General features: G+C 33.3%; 1 protein-coding gene across 3 annotated transcripts; it reads left to right on the top strand.

Annotated features, from left to right (window-relative positions):
* The first annotated feature begins 673 nt into the window (after positions 1–673).
* LOC147073953 (forkhead box protein J2-like) lies at positions 674–15,041 on the top strand. Of its 3 annotated transcripts, none has more exons than XR_015070370.1 (7): positions 683–787; positions 1,906–2,230; positions 5,691–5,814; positions 6,389–6,538; positions 7,591–7,834; positions 11,646–13,836; positions 14,762–15,041. XR_015070370.1 is itself a non-coding variant. In XM_085944487.1 (6 exons), exons 2-6 carry the CDS (start codon positions 2,034–2,036, stop codon positions 12,134–12,136), a joined length of 1,206 nt encoding a protein of 401 aa, XP_085800613.1. In that variant the 5' UTR covers positions 674–787; positions 1,906–2,033; the 3' UTR covers positions 12,137–15,041. The 3 variants fall into 3 exon arrangements, 1 of the variants encoding a protein (XP_085800613.1); XR_015070369.1 differs by having other exon boundaries at positions 11,646–14,310; XM_085944487.1 differs by having other exon boundaries at positions 674–787; positions 11,646–15,041.
* Positions 15,042–16,938: the final 1,897 nt, after the last annotated feature.

Genomic DNA, 16,938 nt, shown 5'->3' with positions numbered 1-16,938 from the left:
GCAAATACCAACCATCTGGTAACCTTCGGGGATTCTCTTCAGCAGTTTTCCTTATTTCTGCAAATTATTTACCTTGATGTGTAAAAGAATTCTGTAATAGATATCGATTGGCAAACTGTAATCGTCTCAAACAGTTGATGAAAGAAAAACGGTAAAAGGTATGTTACCTGTTATAGAATTTAAAAATGCCTTAATTATTTTTTTTGAGTAATGAGGAAGATGAAGAATATGAAAGAAAACACTAGAATTATTTTATTACAAAATCTAGTACCTAATTAGAAATGAAATAAATCAGAATGATAATTTTATTTTGATAATATTACACTAGACACGCTGTAAACAATTTGAATTACCAACGTATTTGATTGTAGAATAATAATTATAAGATTTCAGTTTGCCTACAAAAAAATATTAATTAAAATAGGTATATTATGTATATGTTTTTGACTGATTTAAAATCATTATAATGAATTTCGTTCACATAAGCACCACTTCAATTGACTATAATATTTGATGAAAAGACGTGTTGTCAACCATTATTTTAGTCGAGGAGATCCCAATATTTTTTCTAAGGTTTTATTTGAAAATAATCGGTTATCGGAGGTGGCTATAATTTAGCTTAGTTAAAAAAAAAATTGTGATCGACTCATGCTCATGGCAATAATATCAAAATAATTTCGATGGCAACACTGTAAAGATGTCACCCGTCTAGTTAGGTCGAAAAGATTATTGTTTATTTCTAGAAACATTTATGTTTGTGTACAGTTTCCTTCGCATTAATAGTTTTGTAAGTATTTAAATTCACATAGCCACACAATTTGAGCTTGATATCAAATCCATTTGTTGTAAATACCGCCAATTACGCTGTTAACGTTTGGACTTCCTTATAGCGTTTATTTTCACATGTTTCCAAGGATGCGTTTACTATTCACCGAATAGATAATTCTCACAGTGATCATGACAGTGATGCACGACTCTTTGGGCCGCATACAATGTCCACTCGATGACGGGAGAAGTTTAATGTTGGCTGTTTTTTCGCCGGAGACAGTCATGTCGTGCCAAGTAGCTTCTGCCTAAAATATGGGTTGATGGCCTATATTTCAATCTACGTTTTTCAAGTTCGTTTACAATGACAACTCACGTGCTCGTGTTTTAAATAATAATAATAGCGATAATTTATTCAGTGGTTTGTTTATTTTTTATCTATTGTGTTTGAATTTTGAATCATATATTTTTTTCGACTGTCACTGGTCGGTATTCTCTTGAATATCAGAATAAGTACTTTTAGGATTGATACAAATCTAACGTTATCATATTACACAGGTATAGCTTTTCTTTGTTGCTATATAAAAGTTTTGTTAACAATCAATTCGACCTAATAAGTAATGGAAACCTCCCACAGTTAGTTCTGGCCTCACATTTATTTCACAAATATTTCTCAGCATACTGACGTTAAGTGTGTTTCAGTTAATTGTCAGGAATGTCCAGGAAGTGAATTAAATGCGTACAATGTTACAGTGACACTAAAAATTAATTTTTCATTTTCGAAATTTTGTTTGAACTGAAAATTAGACAGTTTTTACTGTCTTCTGATTTATGAGGTTTACATGACGTAGAAGAAACGAAATGAATTATTCTTACGTGTCTTCGTTTATTGCAGGACATTTCCAGATAATGTAATCGACATCCCGCAAAATGATACTAGAGTCTGTCTTCTATAAGCTGACGTGCCGGTTTCGCCCCCCCCCCCCCCCCCCCGCTTCAACATCCATCTCGTTCTCTATCATTGAAAACTTGCAACAGTTGAACGCGATGGCACAATGCTTTCCGTGTGACGTGTATGCCAGTTTATAGAATACAGACTCTAGGTATATACTAAACAACTCTTCAATATCATTCTTTCAGATAATTTTATAAATCACGCAAGGATCGGGTACCAGAAACGATGAAGCCCGCAAAGGGGTATTGCATAGAAATGCACGCGATGGTGCATACGCATTTTTAATTCGCTGAACTGAAACACTCACCGCAAGATGGGCGACATATCCGGGGTGGATTGGCCGCCGTCTTTGACTCACGGGGCTTTACCGCACAATCCACTGGGGCCTCTGCCTCGCTATGCGTACGGCGAAGACGCCTATGTGCCCCCGGTGACGCAATGCGAAGGAACTGAAGCGGAAACGCCAGGGTCACCGCGTAACCGTTCAAAGTATGGAAAACCACCGTACAGGTTTGTAAAACATTGCATTATCATTTAAATGATTTTAATGACACATTTCAATAATGCAGTGTAGGGTATTAATAATTTAATACATTTAAAAGATAGACCCATTTTTAAACAGCTAATGGCCAAATGCAGAGATGTCAACGCTGAGTTAGCCTTAATTGATAAAAATAATGATTGTAACCACATTGCGTGTTTTTCTCACGTCTAAGTCACTAATGTTGGCAGCGTAGGGGTAAACCTTTCCAGTCTAATGTCGAGACAGCCTCGACATTAAGTTTATTCTTATGAGTTCAATGTCAAGTTAATCTTGACTTTGCTAAATAAAAAAAAGATTTTTTCTGCAATGTTATTAATTGATGCTGAGTTAAATTGGTGAAATAATCAAAATATTGGTACAGTGAAAACATAACGAACCCAATAAAATTCTTTTACACTGTAAAATAGAATCATCGCTTCTTTAGATGCACCTACAGATATAAATAGTACAGGTAACACTCATTCATCACGACCCCTGGCGAGTGCAAATTCATTATATCATGATTGATTTTTCCCATACTGATTTTTATATGTGCCACATGCTAGGAATCATAATGAGTGAAATCACATGTATACGATCTTTCTCTCTCGCTCACATATGACAAAGATACGACAAAAGTAACCTGATACATGGCAACGAAACCTTTTTGCAATGCGGAACAAAATGAATATATTTTTTTCAGCTTATTGCAAAGTTAAATTTACTTTTATTTTATATATTCCGCCTATTTTAATATTAACTTTAATAATAGTGTTTTCCTATTTTCAATCCTCCGTCGATCACAAAATTTCGCTTGTCGCTTTATGCGCAAAACCACCACGTTTTTTATAAATTAATCTTATAACATATTTAATATTAGTTGAGATCACTTGATTCTAATATTATGAGTGTTGGTTAGATGATATAATATTGTATTCAGTTCAGTTTTAAAATAATTTATTTAAATAATTTTTTGTAATTTGTTGCTAGGCAGATATATAAAATTATTCAAAAAAATCAGGTCAGGTTGTGTCATGGCATTTGCAATTAATGCATTTCCTTTTGATATTTTCATTTTATAAAAGTGTTATTTCTTTGAAATCATTTCACGTTGATAGCGTCTTAATTAATTTGTGGCATTAAGTTCTGTTTTATATAAAATGGCCGCATCGAAGCTTCACATGATCATGAATATTCTGTGAAATCAACTGTGGGCCTAAATCAATTTTTCTTTATAACTCATCTCAGATTGAAATATTCTTTGATGCACGATGAAAGAAAAACAATAATACCATCACAGTACTCTCTCAGTAATCGGCCACCCCAAAAACCAGACGAGAAGTGTCCAATTAGTGAAAGCAGCGGATTATAGTGCATATGTTACGCCGAATGTGTGAAATTGACTATTACATGAAATGGGCAAAATTTTGGCTAATTCATGTAATAGTCAAGCCTGTTGCCTTATTCATGAATTAGGTAAATTTTCTGCTGAGTACATGAATTCGCCAGGGTATGGAATTCTTGAACTTTCAACATGACAGAAGAAAAAGTAAATTTAATACGGATGGTTTTATTAGTTATAATTGTACATAATATAATATTATTATTATTAGGTTAGGTTAGGTTAGGTTTTGTAATTCTGAATTAAATTATTCAACTGAATGTCCATTTTGAGTTTAGCTAACAAGTGTCAACAAACTATCACAAACATACAATCGACCATTGCACGATTGATACCCATGCACGAATCAAATCGCGAAAATACCTTTCTATAAAATTCTTCCGTTATCATATTATAGTTCTAGATTTTTTTTGCGCATAGTAAATGGATATGAACGTCATTGTAGTTATTGATTGGTATATTTTTATATTATAATCAATGACATTTGACACATTTGGTTAGTTTGATTAGTTGCAAAAAACACCACCGGAGCGCGATCATCTATTTTGACCATAGATAATATATGTACATTTTGACCAATGCATGAGCATTTGACACATTTAGTTTAGTTGCAAAAAATACCACCGTAGCGCTACTATCTAATTTGTCCAAAGCATTAACTAGGCAGAAAAATTACTGCCGAATTCACGCACTCGCCAGATATTTTGTCTAATTCATGAATAAAGCAACGGGCTTGCATTTTTCATGATTTAGGCAAAATTTTGCCCATTTCATGTAATACTCAATTTCGCACATTCGGCGTAACACATACATATCAAGTATGGTAAAAATTAAAACAGGTATTTCATGTAAATAGTTTTTTTGAGAAATTTGTGTTAGGTAATTACATTTTTATTTATAATCAAAGTCAATTATTTACTAAATTATACATATTTATAAACTAAGTTTATTAACTATATATTAAACAGTAAATCACTTGACACAACCAGTTGTTCAGTGAGGCAGATATTCTTGAATGGCTTAGGATTCCTGGCTTTCCATATAACCAAAAGCTTCATTTTGTGTGTCCCGGTTGCATTGGAGCACGGCATAATTGTGATGCGGTCCTTGGGCACTTTCTTCCCTAGTACATTACTTTCTTCGCGATGAATGTAAGTTTTAAGAAGGAGAAGTTTCCAAAATAAACCCGTCTCATCTGCGTTATATACTTGTACGTGGCGGACTACTGAATTTGACAATCGAATACCGGCGAATTATAGAGCTTGATTTTGTGCTTTCAACTAGTAAAAATAACGGCAGATTATAGTAGTTGTCGGATAATCGAGCGGTGGATTACTGAGAGTGTACTGTACGTATAGTCAACTATTGTATATTCATATACCTACCTATATATTCGATATGTTGTCCTGAAATTATATGAGCCAACATGATTCTTACCAATCGTCTGCATAATTAAAATGTCACTTTAAATTTGGGCAGTGTGCTTCATGTCTGCCAGCGAACGTTTTACAACGGAGTAGTGCTTGCTGGAAAATACAGACTAATAATACGATACAAAAATATCTCAGTATTCATTCAGTATACACTCGGTATTAAAAATTATTAGTAAACCAAAAAATATCTTAACACTCTTCTTTCATATTATGTTTTTACTTCAAACTGTCACTGCAAGAGGAGATTGCATTTGAACTAGTAATAAGTTGCTGATTGTATTTACCGGCATATTATTTTTGTTTTATATTGCCTGTTAAAATAATAAAAATAATCAGACAATCTTTATTATAAATGATAACATCAAACTGACAGAGATATGGCGCATCGCATGTGGCTGTACACACAAACTGACAGCTTTAAGCCAAACTGTCATCTATTTGTGTGTAGCTAAAATAGAAAATGTTCTTGTCTGCCCATGACTCAAAATTACATTCTATGATCGGTGCAGAGTCATTGAATTTGCTCATTTAATTTGCATTTTCCATTACCATTTGTTACCTGTTCAATAAAATTATATATATAGATTTTAATACTAATGAATATTGTTTCAGTTACGCGACTCTCATCAAAATGTCAATCAGTAGTTGTCAGAAGGGGAAGATGACTCTTTCTGAAATTTATCAGTTTATTATGAGGGTGTTTCCGTATTACAAAGAGGCCGGTACAGGCTGGAAGGTGAGCTTGACTACATCAAATCATTTCAGTATTGTATAAGTGTTGTGTTAATTTGTGAATTCATTTGAAACTACATCAATGTTGTGTAGAAATTATTTTGCAGTTTTCCCTCAATGTTTGATTTTCAGGTGGTTATTAGGTAAATAATTCGATTTTCAACACTGTCTAAGGTTAACTGTTCAACATTTAGGAATATATTCAGCAATATGTATTCTTATTTTCACATTGTACCCACTTCAATGTTCACCTCACCTATTGTAATGGTAAATGTGCTCATATGTCCAGTTCTGAAATTGTTTGCTGGTTCGAATCCCGCATTTGGCAAGTTGACATCATGTTTTTGACAACAGTAAACTCTCGTGAAACCGAAATCGACATAATATTATAATTTTTTAGTTCGAATTTCGAATTAACTGTGTTTGAACTGTGAACTGGGTTTTACTGTACATCTTTGGATCTAGAGCATGGACCTAATGGGATTGAAGGAGAGTCTGTTACGACACCTCCTCCATACTAGATTGTAGATCCAATTATGATGATAATGCTAAATAATGACAATGTGGTTGATTTCCAGAATTCCATCCGGCACAATTTGTCTCTGAACAAATGTTTCACAAAGGTTGCCCGCAGCAAAGATGATCCTGGCAAAGGGTCTTATTGGGCCATTGACTACAATTATTCACAAGACGAGGCCTTGAAATTTATTAAGAAGAAAAGAGGAAGGGTAAGTTATTATTGGACCCATAATTGGGACACAGAACATTTTGAACGATTACAAAATTTAAAAAATTATAAATAACATGACACTGATACATTACAAAATATGGTCTCGACTCTGATTCTGGACAGAAGTTGTGGAGAAACAAAAAAATTCTTGGATAACTATCACCCTGAAGTGGACTATGAATCTCTTCGAAAACATCACTATTCTTTTTTTTTTTGATACCATGTCCGATACTAAGAAGATCATATTATGGTTGTCCACATTTAATCTCATTGATACTCGCTTTTAAAGAAAAAGAAATAATCAAATTTTACATAAAATTTAAGGAGAATTGGTGTAATTTATATCTCTATAAACTTTTATATACTATACTTATAAAAAAAATGCATTGTTTTTAAAATATTGGTTTTGTGAAAAATTGTATATAGATCTAATAAATAGTTGAGTTGTCCACATAGTAGAGGTTGTATTAACAGATTTTTTTCTTGTACGAGAAATGGATGTTGGCCCTTGCTCAACCTATTAGGTCTATACTCTGGACCCAAACACACATGGAAAAACAACATGTGAATTTTCGCCAGGGCCGAGATTCAACCCCGAGACCCGCGACATTATAAGCCGACACGGTAACCGTTCGGCCATCGTGGGTGTAAAAATATGCACACCTATTCAAACATGTAACTGCTTTGTATGAAAATTTATAAACATATTTTCCAAACATTGGATTACACTACATGAACTCTTGTGTACAAACTGTTATTATTTTCATAGCAACATATCTAAATTGAATTTGGCATGTCTTGTCCTATTTCAATTATTAATAGACATATATGGGTAATAATGGATGATTTGCGAACAAGACCTCGTTTACGCGAAGTCGATTTACTCAACCTAGTCACCGGTGCACTTGTATTACTTTAATCTTCAGCTATTCTAACACTCACCGAAAAGTCTTTAAACGTTTTAGTTTTCAGGTTTACCATAGAAAAATATGTCATAATATAAATATTTATTATGTCATGAGATATATTTGTATATTTTTCCTCTTCCAGTCGTCTCCGTACAGTCCTGAGTGCAGTAGCAACAGTAGTGACTACAGCGTTGGTGAAAACATCAATGGGAACGCAAACGCGCTTCATGGCAATCAGAACCTCATCGGACGCGGAGGGGTTATGCCAGTATCCGGTCTCACGCATCACTCAGCGCTTTCGTCATCGTCCTCCTCGGAGGCCACACCCCTCACACCTTCGGCGCTGCCTCCTCCCAACAGAAGTCACTCCAGGAATGCTGTTGAATGTAAGCATACTCCATCAAAGCCTTTGAAATGTGTACTATAAATCTTACATCAATTTTAATTAATATGAATGAAAAAACCATCTATTTTGTGATGTAAAAAAGACGAAACGTCTTATGTCTCTTCATTAAGTAAAGAGAGTGTCTATCCAGCTCTGTTTTCATGAGTAGTAGATCCTGGACACTCCTTAAACGTTGTAGATAATCTCTTTATATAATTTTGAAGCCTTATTATCCTTTATAGTTATTTTAAACATTTGATGACTGCATAAAGTATTTTTGTTACATAAAATAGTATTCTTTTAAACCTCTCGCTCTAATGTTTTAGAATATAGTCATATTTCGGTACATAACTGTGCAGTGGTGTTAAAATTTTTTACATTTATTAATTTTTAAACGCATTTATAAAACCATTAGCATAATTTATTACGAGATAATTTTTGTAAAATATTCACGATAAAAAATTATATTGATAATCTCTGTGATCCCAAATTTGACAAGAATTAGGCATTTTATTATTCAAAAAATCGGCAAGATTAACACATTTCAAGATAATTCTAAAGATATTTATTATAAGCTATGTCTTTGACCATTCAAGTGTGATAAACATCTTATGAATAATGATTGCTTTATAATAATTATTGACCTAAGAATAAGGTAGTGTTTTTTTGAAATACGCCATTTCTTTTGTCATTCCCCAGTGGTTAAGCTACAACATACGGCCGTAGCCATAAATTGACAAACTATAATTGAAGTAGGGAGTAAAATGATATTGACGCGCGTGTTTGAACATGTACCGTTTAAAAAAAAATAAAAAAAAAATCCGTTAGGTACATGTTCAAACACGCGCGTTAACATAATTTTACTCCCTACTTTAATTATAGTTTGTCATTTTATGGCTACGGCCGTATGTTGTAGCTTAACCACTAGGGAATGACAAAAGAAATGGCGTATTTCAAAAAAACACTACCTTATTCTTAGGTCAATAATTATTATAAAGCAATCATTATTCATAAGATTTTTATCACACTTGAATGGTCAAAGACATAGCTTATAATAAGTATCTTTAGAATCATCTTCAAATGTGTTAATCTTGCCGATTTTTTGAATAATAAAATGCCTAATTCTTGTCAAATTTGGGATCACAGAGATTATCAAAATAATTTTTTATCGTGAATATTTTACAAAAATTATCTCGTAATAAATTATACTAATGGTTTTATAAATGTGTTTATAAATTAATAAATGTAAAAAATCTTAACACCACTGCACAGTTCTGTACCGAAATATGACCATATTCTAAAACATTAGAGTGAGAGGTTTAAAAGAATACTATTTTATGTAACAAAAATACTTTATGCAGTCATCAAATGTTTAAAATAACTATAAAGAATAATAAGGCTTCAAAATTATATAAATAGATTATCTACAACGTTTAAGGAGTGTCCAGGATCATGGTTTGAATATACAATAAAAACTCAATTTTGACCTTCGACGAGCATGTCCCCCCTTAATATTTCAACATCTGTCATGCCATATGCAATTATTCATTACAATATTATTATTAGGCGTCCTTGCAATTAATTCATTTCTGGGATTTGTTAATAATATAAACCTAGTTTGTTGTCAGCATTTTTGTGTCAAAAGAGATGACCTCAGTCTGTTTTTTATGTGTGACATGTGCATTTTTGTATTGTGCAACATCAATTGCAATTTGTAGAGATCTAATTAAATTATTATATTTTGGGGTCGAGGTCATAATCCCAATTTCAGGTCAGGCTTTGAATGATAGAAAATCACACACTTTGGGCGAAATCCAAAGATGTCGTCGATGTAATTTAAAACTTTAGTAACTGTGAATCTTATACATAGTTGGCAGTTTAGTAATAGTTAATCAACAAATAACGTAGCAATGTCACTTATAGCAACATATACTGCCGTTTAAAAAAAAAAAAATTCTGTAATGTTTTTTAAATATCATTAGATTGACACATATGATGGAAAGCATGAAAACTGCACAATATGGATGAAATTGACTCGTGTGTTATGAATTCGAAAATCAGCTGCATAAATACATAAGTATGGCTAAGCATCCTAATGTAAATCTCATATTTTGTAGCTCCTGATAATTTTTTTTTTTTTATTTACAAACCATCCACTTTCTTTAAATTATGCTCCTCTTGCTGACTAAAACCTTCCCATGTCGAAAATCATATAAACAAATATTTCAAATCCAGAATTTCAGGAACATGAAATTGACCGGGATCCCAAGAATGCAAGCTTAGTATATTTATTTAATCTTTAATATTATTAGAGAGAATGAAATGGAAGATGTAACTTTTATTCTATTTCTTGAGAATAAATACTTAAGTTACAACGAATTGTTTATTTTTATAGACTAGATAAATTATGTATTAGGTACGAGGGTGGGTCAATAAGTCCTTAGAAAAGCCGACAGGTGGCGCGACTAGTACTGTAAGCGTTTTGTTTTCATGCAGCGGCACTACCGATTCAGTATGCTGCGAAGTTTCAATCAGATTGGTTGGGTTGTTGTGTGTTTCTCATATATTTAAAAAAAAAATTTGCTTGTTTACAAAAAATGGAGAAAATTGAGTTTAGAGCTGTTATTAAACATTTTAATATAAAAGGGTTAACAGCAAAGGAAATAAAAAATGAGTTGGATTTAGTTCACGGCATATCTGCTCCTTCACTTGCAACTATTTATAACTGGTTAAATGAATTTAAACGTGGTCGTACATCAACAAAGGATGAACCACGCTCAGGACGTCCTGTAGAGGTGACTACACCAGAAATGATCAATAAAATCCACGATATGGTGTTAAGTGACCGAAGATTAAAGTTGAGTGAGATAATTGAGGTTACAGGGATCTCAAAAGGTAGCGTCATTTCTATTTTACATGACAAATTGGGCATGAAAAAAATTTCTGCAAGATGGGTGCCGCGTTTGCTCACAGTCGACAATAAACGCAATAGGGTGGTGGCCTCTAAAGCCCTGTTGTCGCTCATGCAACGCAATCCGGATGAATTTTTTCGTCGATTTGTGACTGTAGATGAAACATGGATACACCACTATACTCCCGAGACGAAAGAACAGTCAAAGCAGTGGATTGCGAAAGGCGAACCATGTCCAAAGAAGGCGAAAACCGTAAAATCAGCTGGTAAGGTTATAACTACTGTATTTTGGGATGCACGTGGAATTATTTTCGTTGACTATTTGGAAAAAGGAAAAACAATAACAGGGGATTATTATGCATCTTTATTGGACCAGCTAAAAAACAAAATTGAAGAAAAACGGCCTCATTTAAACAGGAAAAAAATCCTCTTTCATCAGGACAATGCCCGTGTTCACACATGTTTACGATCAATGGCTAAAATAGAAGAATTGAAGTTCGAATTGGTCGACCACCCACCGTATTCGCCAGATTTAGCCCCCAGTGACTTTTTCCTTTTCCCAAACCTAAAAAAATGGCTAAGAGGACAACGTTTTTTTTCAAATGAAGAAGTCATCGATCGGACAAATGCTTATTTTGAGGACCTTCCGAAAACTTATTTTTCTGACGGTTTAAAAAAAAATTGAGAAACGTCTAACCAAGTGTATTGAGCTCCAAGGAGATTATGTTGAGAAATAAAAAAAAAATACAAAAATAAAAACTGTTTTAATGCTTTTTTCTAAGGAATTATTGACCCACCCTCGTATTATTACGCTACTGCTGCATATAGTTGGATGTTGTCAATCGAAATAATATAAAAGAAAATATCATTTTTAATATTATAACTCTGTTTCTGATTGCAGTTTACGAAGAGGAGCCAGCGATGGAGGAACGATGGAACGCCCCGGTGGCTTGTGCGGGCCCCCGACATCGCTGCTACACGGACGAGTACGGCAACTATGTGGACCAATACAGTGGAGAGTGCGATCACACCTGCCTCGCCCACTCGGCCGCCTCGTACCCCGGGGAAGACCCCTCCAACAGCTTCGCCCGCGGACCCGACACCACTCCGGATTACGGTAGCTTCTCTTCATCATCAGAGCTGTGGAGCCCGCTTTACACTGACACCAAGATGTTTAACTTCCAACAGAACTGTAAAGATTCGGGATATGAGTCGCAATTCGACAATTACTGCGACCCTCCCATGGATAAATCACACAACGACGGTAACTACCAATATCCGATGGATTACTTTCCTTATCCGGTGCCGTTGGGGGTTTCGGGAGCATCTCCCGTCATTAAAATGTCGCCGGTGGACGCCAGCGAGACCGTAGTGTGGGATGAATATTTATAACGTCAACGGGTTTTTTAACAGGGTCGATACATGTAATGTTGAATAAATGCTTGCGCTACGGATTGCAACGTCGGTTATATTTCATATTGGGATTGATCAATATTACATGTTGTCTTATAGCTAATTGACAATATATATTATAGAGTAGGACTTTGCTCTCTGGCCCCCTTTTGCCCCCCTCAGTATCCCCCTGCCGCGATTGGAGAAATAATTGAAAGAGTAAAATTTTCTGTTTAAATGCCAAAACTAAAAAAACTTGACTATAACATTAAGTTTGCACCTGCTGCGGTCGAGTGATAGGATGTCTTACATCTCCAAATTCACATATTGTTTTTCAATGTGTGTTTGGATCAGAATATGAATTTAATAGGTTGACCGGATGAAGGAAACCTCTCTGTAAATGGTCAAGATATTGACTTGATTGTAGAACAGTTGAAAACAGAATATTACAATTAGATAAATAACATTGGTTGATGAATCTTGTTTAATGAATGACTTACAAATAATCCTTGAAGAATCTATATCACCATAAATTTTATGTTGGCACACTCCATGTTCATATAATATTGATCGATCCCAATGGGGTGAGCGACAGCCGTAGATATATCTATATAAATGTGTGTATTAATTACTCAGAGCCAATTATGACAAAATAGCTGTTAAACGTTTTTAATCGTTATTTGCGGGCGCCCCCCTGCGGGCCGGGCCCCCTCACTCAAAAGTGTTCAAGCTGCGTTAGGATTCGATGTAGTCTAAATGTTAATCATATAGATTTTTTTACTTCTTTATCGTAGCTTAGGATATGACCAATTGATCTTTTGCCTCGGGTTTATTGCTTGAGGAGTAGATTCGGTTTGTAGTGCAGGCAAGCGTGAATTAATGTTTGTGTTTGCCATCATTCTCACATCCTGGTATGACGGCTGCTTCCAGTGATATCAACTACAAAAAAATGATATCATACATCTCCTATAGTGAAGTAATCAAAAATCTCCTAAATCATTTCAAGTGTTCGACAAGTATTATATATGTCATGACAAGTATTTTCAGTTAATGGTAAGTATAACTTACCAGATGCCAGATGTGTTTGTCCTATAAACATTTATATAAGTCAAACGGTATTCGATGATTATTGTTGGTATCCGAATACATATTGTGTATCACAATATTAGATTGACAAGTAACTACATTATATTACTAAAGATATTGCCAAAATAAAATGGCTATAATTTCAAATACATCACAGTAAAATGTATAATTTATGAAAACTGAGAATAAAATACATTCCTATAACGCGTGTGTGTGTTATGTACATACTTACCATTATTTTATAATACTTGCCATCCCTCGATAAAATACTTTCCATTTAGTTGTTTACACTTGCCGAATAGTTAAAAGCCTTTCTTTTCTACCCTAAATCCTGAAGGCAAAAGGCGAATGGTTTTAGTCTAGTGTTGGCGTGGCGAGACCTGACGTTCCATTTTTAAAAAAAACATATTGACCAATGAGACTACAATGTTGATGAATAAAATTTATTAAGCTCTTATTACACTTAACACCGGGCGGGACATTTAATTTGAATTAAATATAAAATAGGGAAAAAGACATTGTTGATTATTTTTTAAATCGATCTCGATCATTTATGATAGCCGAAGTATCAACGACAGTAGTGTGTAATTTTTAAAGCAAATTGACATTATTTGGTGCCATTTATTCTGTGTATTAATTAATACCTGTATTCATTGTTTTTTCTTTTTTTGTGTATTGTAGTGATATTATTTCTCATGTAACGACATGTAACATATCTCTTAACGAGCTGAATCGTCTAATTGTCTAGCACATTAAATTATAACACAATAACCATATAAATTGTATTTCGCACTTCGTCCTCAGTTGGCCTGCGTGATGTACGTCGCCAGATGCATACAATGAAAAACATTATTAGAAAAATATTCACATTAAAATAAATATTTAAACAAGGAAAAATATAGACCCACAGATAATTAGAACACTTCCATGGAGTTAATCTTTATGTACGCTACTCCTAATTCAGTGGAAGCAAAACATCGCTTCCGTTGAATTGGCGAAGACAATGTTTCCCAGACTGAAAGGGTATGCGGTTGAATTTTTTTTTCGTAAACATGTTTGACTTATCCGTGATTCGTACTATTCTAACAGTATTTGTGGTATAATTTTGTTAGAAATACATAATACCTTCATGTGTCACTTCCACATTGCTAGTTGTCCGCGAAGTTCTTGCCGATAAATGTATTCTATGTTGATAGTTCCCGTGGAGGTAGGCTGTTAAGATCCGACACAAATAGTGCACACTAAACTTTGTCAGTCAAACTTTTTGTTTTCATTGAACTAAGACTACATTGTGTAGATAGTTTCTTAATTTTTAAAATTAAATTAAGTCCTGCCTAATCCAAGCCATAGTAGATAATAGTCAAAAAATATTCGTTTATCTATTAAATATCTAAAATTATACTGTTGAACCACATAATTTTATAGATAGAAAATCGGTGGTATATATATTGGTGGCAGGGATTGAATTTTAAAAACTAACCAGCACCCTGCAAATTATATTCTCAATGAAAATAAATAAGTATGACTGACAATGTTTAGTGTGCACTATTTATGTCGAATTTTAACAGCGTACATCCACATTTCGCCACTGGTATATTGTAAGTTTGGGAAACACCAAAGTGCTACAAGTGCTAAGAGATACTCTCTCATGCAACGGATATCTTTCTTTTCTCTAATTTTAAACATAGACACGATGGCTATTTGGTGCATGAAAGAACAGGCTTTTATTGAGTTAGGACTAACAGTACCTATACATATTGCTGTTTCAATGTTTTAAGGTTGTATGGTGCTCGAAGAAACCTTTCTCTCTGATACAGATAACAAAAAAAAAATGTCACATACAACTTTGTAATAATGACGCAGTTTTATGTATTTGTAATATTAATTCCCCAAGTAAAATTAATCTCCAGAGAAGTGTTCATAAATAAAGACAGCTTTTTTCGAATAAGGTTTATTTAAACAGTACAGCTTATCGGTTGAGCCAACCGATAAATATATTATTACGGTTGATTGCCCCAAAGCCAACAAAATTTGAATCCACTGATACAATGATTCAAATTTATCTATAGCACAAGTAGAGAAGTGAAAACGACTTCTCAATTATTAGGTCTAATTAGATAATATTATTTGAAAATAAGATCTTTATGTTATAAGTTGTGGGAGACATGGGTAGATTTTTGTCGATGTTTGTCAAAGTGAAGATTTTGTTTGCTGAATCTCTTATTATAATACTGGAAACCATTAATTAATTATTGTTAATCTATACATATATATATATGTAAAGACATTTTAATTGTTTCGTGAGATTGATATTATGTATTGAATGTGATATATTTTATACTTAACAATATTTTTACAATAGCTTTTTTTCTTTACTCATTTTTTAATTTATTATTGTAAGTGACAATCTGCTATTTTATCAGTCTATAAATGCATTTTTTTTATTCAATAAATATATTATATTTGTCAGAATCATTGACATATTAATGGACACTATATTAAGTCCAAGACGTAAATACACTGTGTCAATATGCACCCTTATTTTGCGATGTAAGTAGAACTCATTTTTCGACTACATACAACGTGTCATATTTAAATGGCCATGTTAGCAGAATAGGACAGCAAAAAGAATAATACCCTGTTTACACGTGCATGGATTTACTGCTAACAATACGTATTACGTGGCCATAACAAAAAAATAAAATGCACGTGTAAACACGTATTATTGTACAAATAGCAAGATTGCATGCATGAATCAAAAAAGTTCAAAAGCTTCTGGATTTTCACGCGACAATTGGACTATGTGATATCTGCTCTGCGCCTGTAACGGTTGGAGATTGGCGAAACAGTCAGCACTTTCACGTGTAAACAGTTATTATGACGATAGTTTAAAATACACACTATTGGTACAAGTAAATCCATGCACGTGTACAGGCGCTATTATTGTAATTTTGCGATATGCATATGGTTATTATTACAACCACACTCATCTGTGTTCATCTGTTTACGAATGAATGAAAATTGTATTAGTATACTCAGTTGGCTATGAGCACTGTCGTTTACAAGTGAACTTTTAGTTTTCGGATACCGTGTCCACTAGTAAGTCAATGATAATCATTTAAAACCGTAATTTACTTTATTTTAACCATTCACAATTACCTCAAACGTTTATTAATAATATGTAATAGATAATATTTTTCTCTGTTTGATATTGCAAGAATCTGTGGCCATAATTTAGATTATTACTCTTCATATAGCATTTATTGTCTTGGATAATGATACGACAAAACATGTGCCGTGTAACGTATTGAATGATATAAAACGAATTAAGACAGACGTAATTTTATTTTAGCATTTTAAAATATATTAATTTGATCTCTCGCTAAAGTTAACAGTATTTTCTTTTTGATTATATATCTGCTAGGATATATATAATATATATATACATCTTAATTTTATTCTAAATATAAAAAAGAAGCCTAATGTTTGAGATTTATAACGTTTGTCTATCATAGAAATATCTTCATATAATTTACAATCAATTTCGAATACTTTTTTAGTATGTATAGAAGTTTAATTAATTTTAAACTTTACATAGTGGAATGTGGTAAAATGTGGGCAGGTTTTGCAATATGCATCATTAATTATTTAAGACTGATTTTAATTATTGTATTATTACATTTTTTTATAATATTCATTTAATAAATAATAATTAT

Source organism: Rhyacophila brunnea, unplaced genomic scaffold, assembly GCF_057557595.1.
Source record: "Rhyacophila brunnea isolate RB1 unplaced genomic scaffold, BYU_Rbru_1.0 scaffold_17, whole genome shotgun sequence".
In the NCBI taxonomy this organism is placed as follows: Eukaryota; Metazoa; Arthropoda; class Insecta; order Trichoptera; family Rhyacophilidae; genus Rhyacophila; species Rhyacophila brunnea.
Note: the sequence above shows the minus strand (reverse complement) of the source record. Positions and strands in the feature narration are given on the sequence as shown.

Bases quoted from the DNA above. Each gene is read 5' to 3' on its own strand.
- LOC147073953 (XM_085944487.1), top strand. From the start codon at position 2,034: ATGGGCGACATATCCGGGGTGGATTGGCCGCCGTCTTTGACTCACGGG. The intron at 2,231-5,690 runs GTTTGTAAAACA...ATATTGTTTCAG, and splicing joins TATGGAAAACCACCGTACAG to TTACGCGACTCTCATCAAAA. The intron at 5,815-6,388 runs GTGAGCTTGACT...GTTGATTTCCAG, and splicing joins AGGCCGGTACAGGCTGGAAG to AATTCCATCCGGCACAATTT.